The sequence below is a fragment of the Entamoeba invadens genome (genome assembly GCF_000330505.1).
Source record: "Entamoeba invadens IP1 unplaced genomic scaffold scaff_1105074726025, whole genome shotgun sequence".
In the NCBI taxonomy this organism is placed as follows: Eukaryota; Evosea; order Mastigamoebida; family Endamoebidae; genus Entamoeba; species Entamoeba invadens.
In genome coordinates this window covers 40,092-51,333 of record NW_004443750.1, presented here as the reverse complement: position 1 = coordinate 51,333, position 11,242 = coordinate 40,092, and the positions used below count along the sequence as shown (strand labels likewise).

Here is an 11,242-nt window from a genome sequence, read left to right as displayed (position 1 = left end):
TCTGTTGTCGTCTCTGATGTTTGAAGGTGGTTGAGGGTTTGACGTGTTTCTGTAGCCGATGGTTGACGCATTACCCTGTTTCTCGTACGGTAGTAAACACGGAAAGTGGATCACAAGGGTCCATTACAGAATCAAGAATGGAATTTGAATTATTTAAAGTTCTATGATTTTCATTTTGTTGTTCACTTGATATTTGATAAATGGAATGATCTTCAATTACAACTTGTCCACCTTCTAGACTTCTTGGTGGTTCTCTTGGAGTTTCGAAATGTTGATTATGAGTTGAAATTTGTGAAGTTGTGGGCAATAACAACTGATTTGTAGATATCGAATTTGTATTTTCAACAGCCTCGTTTTCAAATACTGTTTGTGCAAGTGAATTGTTTTGTTGATGATTTGTTGGCATTTGAGTTTCATTAGTTTGATTTAAACTCTGTTGTTCAAACACTTCTTGTTGTGTTCTTGTTTGTTCCTGTAATCCCGACTCGATGTTGGATAACAACAGTGTTGTATTGGTGACATTTTCTTCTTCTATTGTAATTTGTCTAACCGAAGTTGTGATGTGTTGATGTTCTCTTTGGGTTGGTAAATTATTAGACGTAAAAGTTACATAGCCTTCATTACCATGAAAATGTGATGTACGCTTTTTGTTTTTGCTACCATTTGGTCTGCCTCGTTTTTTTGTTTGTTTTTTAATAATGGTTGATACAGTTGTTGATTGTGATGCATGTTGTGACGTTGATAATTGTTGAGCCATTTGTGTGTTATGGTGAACAGTGTGTTGTGAATGAGGACCTACTGATATAGTGTGAACATTTGACACTTGGGGAGTGTTTAATGTTAAGGAAGTTTGTGTTGTTTGTGAAGTGTTGTGCATCTGGATTTTATAGTTCATCCAACTCAGTGTGTCTATTTTATGGAAAATAAAATCATCAATACAAATTTCGTTTTTTGTTTTCATTAAAGACTGAAAATGTAGGATTTTTTTATATCAAAAAATATTGATTTTACTTCAAAATGACCAATAAAAATATTCATTTTAATTGTTGAAACTATTTGTTTATAATATATTTTATAATAATATGGCGTTTGTTTCTGAATATAATTTATTTTTAAAAATAAATATATTTCTGTCTAATAAAACTATTGGTAAAATTATAGTACATTATCTAGTTTTCGCAACCCTGCGGACACGAAAATAATAGAAAGGACATCTTATACACAGTAAGGACGTCCTTTATAGCGGGAGGACGTCCCTAAACCACAAAGGACGTCCTTCGGCCTATATTCCCGTCTTTCGTCCCCATGTCCGTCCTTTCTTTTTAATCAAAAACAATAATAACTATTTTATTATGTTTTCACTTGATAATTATTTTAATAAAATTTTATCTGATTTCAATTAAAAAAACCAAAATAAATAAATCTGATCATAATTGATTTAACAAATTTTTATTTTTGAGTTTAATGTTATTTGAGTGTTAAAAGAATAGAGTCAAATAAAAATTCAAATATTTATCAAGCCATTAACCAAGGTGACAACTTCGCCAATTTCAATTCTCTCAGTTGGAATTGTACACCAACATTTTTGAATCACATCGAACTGTTCGTTGGACATTGAATTCGTTTTTTCAAGTCGTTTTCCATTTGTCACAAACTCTGCAATTTTCCATGGAAACTTGAACTGCTTTTCTGAATAAGCATTGCACCACCCAAAGCACTCGTACATTGTTATAGCAAACGAGTATATATCTGCTGGTTTTTTGTAGTGGTTCTTTTTTAGTATTTCTGGTGCCATGTAACTTGGTGTTCCGATACCTTTTGTGAATGTCATGTTTGTTGTCAGCATGTTGACATTTCTTGATGATCCAAAATCAGTCAGCTTTGCATTGACACGTTCGTTATCATCCAATGAAAATATGAGAATGTTGTCTGGTTTGATGTCTCTGTGTAAAATGCCATTCTCGTGGAGATATTGTATTCCTCTTGCTCCATCTAAAATAATTATAATACGCATTTTTGTTTCAACTTCAGTTGACTTTTTTTGTTTCAAAACATCATTCAAAGACCCAAATTGTGCATATTCAGTGACCATACACACCTTGTTTGGTATAAACACAGCGCCATAGAAGTGGACAATAAACTCACTCCGGAATTTGTCCAACATGTTCACTTCATTTTCAAATTCTTGAAGGGACTTCTTTTCATCAGTAATTTCATTTGTTAATGTGTTTGGTGATGCAATTTGTTTCATCTTTTTTATTGCTACAAAATTACCTCTGTAATTTCCCATATACACAATGCCAAATGATCCTTCGCCAAGTTTTGTGATCACATCAAGTTCTTTATAATTAAGTTTGGTCGTCTGTTGTGTAGTTGTGTCAATTCCTATTTTAGCGTTTACGACATTTCCTGTTGTTATATCAAGTGAAGTGATCATCACACTTTCTTCGATTTTACATGTACAAAGGGGTTGTATAAATATCTCAAATTCACAGGCTTCGCCTTTTTTCAGTGTAACAATGGAAGGCACTGTGCGAATTTGGTAAGAATCACACCCTTCAATCACACTGAACTGGACTTTCATATTATGTTTTGAAGTGTTTCCAATGCAGATCAAGTCTCTTGTCTCTTTATCAACAGGAATAAATTCATCGGTATCCAAGTCAAACTTCAATTTGGATTTATTAACTACTATATTGTCCACTAATGTCGACATCTTGATGTTCGAGCGACTCATCTTATATGTGCACACTTTGAGCTTTTCTTTCTTCTGATTCCTCTTGAATATTACAATAAGAGTAATTACTATTAATAGAAATATTATTATCATCACAAGAAGAATTGACATTGGAATACCAATTGCCGCTCCCAAATTTACTGTTTGAATACAACTGTCACCACTTTCAGATGGTTTGTTATACCCCTTGCATTTCACACATTTTGAATTCTTAGCTTCAATACAATTTGTTATTTCAGAGTAGTGTACACATTTAGAATCATATAAAACGTAATCTTTTGATACACAATTTGTACACGCGCCTTGTAAAGTACACAAAGTACACGTTTCATTGCATTTTGTACAACGGGAATTCAATAAGTAATATCCATCAGCACAGACTTTACAGCCATAATACCCAACTTTCAAACAGTTTGTATTTGTTGTGTTGAGTTGACACAAGCGACTCTCAGACTCGATGATGAAATAGCCATCTGCACACACAGAACACGAAGTATTGCTAATACACGAACTACATGAGATGTCACAGACAATACAGTCTTTAAGCACTTTAAAATATCCATCTCTACATATAGCACATCCACCAGCTTTTGGAAGCACGACACTGCATCTTGCACTCAAATCACCAAGTGTCTGACATCGATTTTTTGAGTCGAGATAAAACCCACTTTGACATGAAGTACAATACGTTTGTGAGTAACACGTATTGCAATCGTTGGTGCATTCCACACACTCATTATTTTGAAGGTAATATCCATCGTAACACCGTTGACATCCTTTGTTGTCTCTCATTTGACATTTGGACTCAGTAACTCCTTTCAAATTGAATGAATGTTCAATATGTGAATTGGATATAACAGAGACAGGAAGTTCGGGTTCCGTTTCTGATGGAACAACAGGAACTTCATCTTCGAACGATTCTTTACACACCCCACCTTTCAATTTAAACAAATCGTTGCATTCTACACATTTACTCGTTGAAAAAGCAAGTCGTTTACAATTTGGATATAGTGATGGGGGTATTGGAAGACAGAAATCGAATTTGCCTTCAACGTTCAAAGAGTCAACTTGATAGAACCCACTTGAACACATCACACACCCAGACACACTCGACTTGTCACAGTTTTTGTCACTTTGAGAAACGCATTGATTCTCTTTGACCATCAAATAGTCGTTGGCACATCGCTTGCACTTGTTTCCTTCACAAAATCGGCAATTTGGTGTTTGGCAGGCTGTGCATATTCCGTTGCTGATTTGTGATGACACCGACTTGCATTGAGAGCAGTAATCGTGTGTATATTGCAAACACATCTCATCTGTTATACATTGCTCTGTCCCATCATCTTTGACTGTGTTTGGTGTGCATTTCAATGTGTATGTATTATTTTTATTATTAATACAAAATGAAGCAAAATTTGGACACACTTCGCATACATTGTTATTACTAAGATATTGACCATCTAAACAACTGTACTTCACGCCATTTTTATACAATTCATTTGATTCTATTTTGTTACATGTATTTTGTGATAAAGTAAAATTGTCTTTACACACCAAACACGTTGAAGTTGAATTCATCGTTTTCTGATATTTGCAATTTGCAGCAATTGACGCACAATCGGAATTGATCGAAATTTGGTCTGAACAATCACACGACGCCGGTGACAGACTCGATGGGCCGTTACAGTTTTGAGCACTTTTACACTTCCCATTTGACACAAAATAATCATCAGTACAATGAACACATTTGGTGCTTTCAATTTGTACAGAACACGTCGTGTTTCTATTTACACAGCGATTTGTTGTTTTGTCATAATATGACGTTGAAGCACATTGGTCACAACTTTTACCATTAGAACTTAAACTGTATGGGGGATAACACTCGTTACACCTTGCAGTGCCAACAGAAGCCGTTCCACAGTTCTTACAATTCAAAATAGCATTGTAACACTTGTCGCATGTAGTCTCCGTCTTTTTGTAAGTTCCAGCTTCACAAGATAGACACTTTTGATTTGAGAGGTGATACGGGTCTTTGCAACCGAAACAACTCTTTTCCGTATTATTACAAGTGTTGCAATTGCTATCTATTGTTGAGCACGCAACACACTTTCCATTTGAGTCGGGGTAATACCCATTTGAACACTTTACACACCTTCTTGAATAACCAGAAGCACAAGTAACACAATGTCTGTCAAATGTTGCACATAGCACACAACTTCTTCCTTTGGGTTCATTGAAAACATAATTGTATGAACACATATTACAAATACCACTTGATGTGTTACAATCGCCATTACATGTAGAGTCACAGTCTTGACACACTTTATTTGAATCATTTGGGTATTTCCCTGGTTTGCAAACAGCACACTCTCTTTTATCAGAAACACAAGTCGCACAATTAAAGTCGAATGTTTGGCAACTTTCACACTTAAACGGATCTGATGTTGTTGGAACATACGATTCGTTACACCCAGTACAATGTCCATTTGTCGTGTCACACTTTCCTCCACATGTGGCATCACAATATTTACATCTGAAATCGCCAGCGGTTTGTGGGTAACTACCAGCAACACATTTGACACACTTTCTAGCAAACGATGGTGAACACGTCACACACCTTGAATCAAAAACAGTGCAATCAACGCAATCATTTGAAATTGGACTTGTGATGACTTTATTTTCAGTGCATTTGTCACAGTTGCCATTTGACGTGTTACACATGTTGGGAGCACACGATGTTTCACAAGAAATGCATTTACCGTCTGCATTTGGATAATACCCAGTGTTGCATGTGGTACACTTTCTCTCATAATTAGAGTTGCATGTGAAACAGTTGCTATCAAAATCAGAGCATTTTTGGCACTTCAAATTGTTTGTTTGATACAAAACATAGTTGCTTTGGCACCCTGTGCAATGACCGTCTGTTGGATCACACTTCCCCCCACACGTCGAGTCACACAAACCACATTTCATTTCTCCACTTGTTAACACGGGATAATACGTGTCGTTGCATTGAATGCAATTTCGTGTTTGGTTTTGAGCACAGAATTTACAATTAGAATCAAACTTATTACAGCTTTCACAACCACCTGATGTTAAACTTGTTACATAATTGGGCATACAATTGGTGCAGGCTCCTGTTTGTCCATTACATTGATCACATTCACTACTACATGGTATACACTTTTTGGTTGTACTATCAACATAGTGTTTGTTTGTACACGTGTTGCAACCTCTATTGAAAGAAGAGTCGCAAATATAGCAATTTGAATCAAATGCAGTACAGGAAACACAAATGCTTCTGTTTGTATCACCAAAGACCATGTTGTTCTGACATCCAGTGCATAATCCAGTAGAGCTGTCACACTGATTGTTGCACGTGTCGTCACACTTCTTACATTTGTTTTCAAACACAAAATATCCAGAAACACATGTCACACATTTTCTTGTAAAGTCTGGCGAACAAGTTTGACAATTTGCATCAAAAGACACACAACTCTCACATTGTAAACTGTTTGTGGCAGACAACACATAATTGGTGACACACCCAGTGCAATGACCATTTTTACCATCGCACTGATTTCCACAGGTTGAATCACAATTGGCGCAATTAACACCATCTTTGGGGTATTTGCCGCCTCGACACGTCACACACTTTCTTGAAAAACCTGACGCACACACATCACAATATTGATCGAAAACACTACAATTATCGCATTTGTATGATAGCGGCGATGTGACAACGTAATTTGTAAAACATGTGGTACAAGTTCCATATATTGTATCACAATTGTTGTCACAAGAAACATCACAACTCACACAAACCCCATCAACTGAAGGCTTGAAATGGTCATTGCACTCGTTGCAGTATCGCCCAAACAATGTTGCGCACGTCTTGCAATTATTATCAAAATCTGCACATGGAACACACGCCGTGTTATTCACAGTTGAAGGCACAAAGTTTGGTTGACACGCCGAACATTTTCCCGTTGCGGAACTACAAGTGGTGCACCCGTAGTCACATGGTACACACCGCCCTTGTTTTGGGTAATAATTACTCTCACAAATGGTACAACTTCGTTGTTTTTCTGACGAACATGTAATGCAATTCGCATCAAATATTTGACAGGGAATACACACTTTCGATTTTGGATTCTCAAAAACATAATTTAAAACACAACTTGTGCATATTCCTGTTGATGGATCACAATTGTTATTACACGTCCAACTGCAGTTTTTACACACTCCAGTTATCTCATCGGGATATTTGGACGATTTGCATACCGAACACTGTCGTTCTCCTGCTGCACAAGTGGTGCAATTTTCATCAAAAGTTGAGCACTGCTCACATTTGGAAGGATCGAGTAATGTCGGTACATAATTTGAAGCACAACCAGTGCAAACTCCAGTCACACCATTACAACTCCCTCCACATGACGAATCACACACAACACATCTTCCATTGACTGGATGATAATTGGTGTTGCACTCAATACATTTTCTTGTGAAATCAGTTGCACACGTTTTGCATTTTGAATCAAAATCTGAACATCTCTGGCATGTTTTAGAAGTTGGAGATGTCACGACGTAGTTTTGAACACATTTTGTACACAAACCGTTATTTGTATTACACGTGTTTGTTTGACAAGTTGTATCACATGAAATACACTGTCCTGTTGTACCCGGATAATACCCCGCTGTACATGTCACACAACTTCTATTTCCACCATTTTGACACGTTTCACATTTGTTATCAAACGTTTTACAAAACATACACACTCTTGATGGGGAGTCTACAAACACGTTTTCTGATGCACACAACGTGCAAATACCAGTTGCTGAATCACACGTTGTGCAATTTGTCGCACATGAAACACACTTTCCACTGTCGTTTGGATAAAACCCCGTGTTGCAAATTAAACATTTGCGACTGAAATTACTTGCACATAATACACAATTTGAATCAAATTCGCTGCACTTTTGGCACACTCTCGATGTTAGACTGCTAAAAACATAATTTGATGCACAAGAAGTACAATATCCAGTATTTCCATCGCATTTGTAATCACAAGACGCATCACATTTTGAACACTTTTTGTTATCAGAAATATAATAAGTGCTTTTACACAAAGTGCAACTTCGTGTTCCATCAGTGGCACAAGTCTGACAATTGGTATCAAAAGAAGAACACAACTCACACGTTAGAGATGGTTGATTGAGTTGTGGGACATATCCACTCACACACGTTGTGCAATATCCAGTTGACGAGTTGCATCTATTTGCACAACTTGAGTGACACTGTTGGCACGTATATGGTGATGTCTGAAGTGGATAAAATCCCGTTGAACATGTTTGGCATTGTCTGAGCGTTTGTGAACACGAAATACAATTGGGAAAAGCAGTTGAGCAACTATCACAAGTTTGGTTGTCTGAAACGGGTTTTGTATATCCACTTGCACACACAGAACACAACCCAGTTGTTTGAGAACACATACTACATGACAAATCACAATTAATACATTGTTTATTGGTATTTGGGTACATTCCAGAGACACACTGATAACACTGCCTGTTCGGTTCAAGGCAAGTTTCACAATTACTTTCATAATTATTGCACAATTCACACTTTGTGCTTTCTGTAGTTTTCAAAACATATCCAGAAGCACACGTGGTGCATATCCCCGTTCCCCAATTGCAATTGCCACACGTTGAATCACATACTGTGCAAACATAATTCTCGTTGTTATAATAATGATCAAAACATTCATTACATTGTGTTTTGCCACTTTGTCCGCTTACTGTACTACAACCTTTGCACCCAGCACCACACGATATACAATCGTTATTTACCATATAATAACCACCATCACAACTTGAACATTTTAAATTCCCATTATAATCTTGGTTACAATAGGCACAATTAGAAGGACACTTCTTGCATATTTTATAATATCCTTCTTCTTTGAGGTAATACCCATTGCTACATGAATCACACGTTTTGTAATGATTTTGACTGCAACTTGTGCACCCCTCCATATATCCACATGGAACACAATTATAATAATATGGAAAATATCCTGAGTTACATTGACTGCACCAATATTGATTTGAATGATAAGTTGCACAATTTGTTGCTTTTGGATAACACTTTCCATCATTAAGTAAATAATTTTGATTACACGAAGTACAAAACCCCGTGCTATTGTATAAAAGACAATTTGTCGAAGTACATTGACTGTTTTTGCTCCACTTAAAAAGTTTACTATCTCCACAAACTGGAGTGTGATCAGTGTCATTTAAAAGATAGCATTTTACGATAGAATCATCATTTGCAACTTGATAACCATCTTCACATCGGTAACAATGATTTCCGTTGTAACTAACACACTCTAAACAGTTTGGTTGTAATGTTGAGCCACAGGTGATATCTGTTTTGATGGAACTTGTTTTGAAATAATTAAATTGTCTCACCCAATTTGAATTGATTTCAAAAGTCGAATTGTTTACATTATCAAAAACCTGTTTTGTGTTTAGAAATGTGACTTTGGTGTTGTTAAGGGTAAAAATAAGTACACTAATATTTTCATCATATATAATTTGCATTTCTTTTATATTTAAACACTTAATTTGGACTACATTTTTTTTTGTAAATTATTTAATAACACTACACCGTTTTTATCAATAACTTTGTTATTGGTATTGTTGGTATCACAATCACATTGAATTTTATTACCCACTAAACACCAGCGAGATGTTGTAAGTGTTAGTAATAACGACAGTATCAATATGAGCATATTGACTGGTTATCTTATTTGAGTTTAAAATATTAAAAATAAAATGTATTTATATACTTTTTGAAAAATAATAAAAGGAAGTTTTACAGTTTTTTTAGTTATTTCAACAAAACCACTAATAATTATGTAATGAATTTAATAAATAAAATAACAAAAATATAATACAAAAACAATTAACAAATAGCATAAACATTTTAAAAGAAATGTAACAATGTAACAAATGTCTTATTTTTTGATTATTATAGTATCATTAATTATTTTCAAATTATCAATTTAAAAACATAGATACACAATTGGATTAAAACTATGTTTATATTTATTAATTAATTTAATATAGTAATATATAAAAATTGGAATTTTTCTTGGTGTTATTAAAAAACAACAAATAAAAATTAACATTAAAAAATAATATTAGATACAAATCAAGTTGTTTAATTTATTATCATTCTCCATTGGACTATTTAGAAACAGAGAAATTGTAATTAATGTCGTGAGCAATATTAATTTGCATCGCAACAATTTGGAAACAGTTTAATAGTCAAACTAATTATTATCATTTTCAATAAAGTAGACAACAAACATTTCTTAGCCAAATTCTTATTTTTTTTAATTTTTTAGATCAATTTATGTTGAAGCTCTTATATCAAAGATAGCTATTACATATCTTATTATAAATCAATTACAACACAGAATCATATTTTAGTTGAGCAAACAAATATTTATATTAAAAAATTGAAAATATATAAATTAATATATTCTGTAATTATTTGGTATAGTTATAACATAATAATCGATTTGTAAAAAAATAATAAGACAATCCCACTGCAATTGATGGTACTAAATTAACTTGATGTTATTTATTTATTTGTATTATTTTATTTTAACATAAATCATCGTGATATAAACAATAAAAAGATATTTTGAAAAAAACAAATAACTGTTAATATTGAGAAACTTTAATATTAAATTGATAATTTAAATGAAATAATATAAGTCCAATTTAAAGCACTAAATTATATTTTTCATAACAATGGGCTTTTCCATATTCAAAATTATCTTGGTGATTGAAATGTTATTATAAGGTAAATTACAAAAAGCAGTTAGTGACAAATTTTGTACCAAAAGTTAAAATAGCTTTAAAAACTAAGTAATATGCACAAGTCAAACATATGTGCTGGGATTTCTGTGATACCTTCAGGTAAAACAACTTCTTTTAATTTGACACAACCCAAGCAACTGTTATATCCAATAGACATAATATGAAGAGTAATATGATTGTTGTTAGACTTCTGTTGTTGAAAAAACACCCTTCGTCCACACAGTGTATACATTTTTACGGTTGACAGGTTAAACGCGTCGACGTCTTGTCGTGTTAAAACGACATTATTACACACAACACCAATTTAATAGAAGTGGTAACGACTTGTTGTAAAACTCACTTCAAAGTCGCAACGTGTGATAGACGCATTGCCTATTCATATTTCTTGAAAAGAAATACATTCAGAAAAAATGCCAAAATTCATACAAACATTCTTCTGATTGAAATAGACTGTTTTCAGTTTCTCACAATTCATAAAACAGCCATCTTCGACAAGTAACACACTTGCAAAGTTAAATGATGTCAAAGATATACTATTTTTGAATGCAACTTTGCCAATACATGTGACTGAAGTTGGTATACGTATTTCATTCAATTTATAACACCCAAAGA

At 34.1% G+C, this 11,242-nt stretch overlaps 1 protein-coding gene across 1 annotated transcript; it reads right to left on the bottom strand.

The window, feature by feature from the left end:
• Positions 1-1,504: 1,504 nt before the first annotated feature.
• EIN_042520 (protein serine/threonine kinase, putative) lies at positions 1,505-9,724 on the bottom strand (the record flags this gene model as incomplete). Its single annotated transcript, XM_004261296.1, has 3 exons — positions 1,505-9,358; positions 9,424-9,536; positions 9,703-9,724. 3 exons carry the CDS (start codon positions 9,722-9,724, stop codon positions 1,505-1,507), a joined length of 7,989 nt encoding a protein of 2,662 aa, XP_004261344.1.
• Between the last annotated feature and the right edge of the window lie 1,518 nt (positions 9,725-11,242).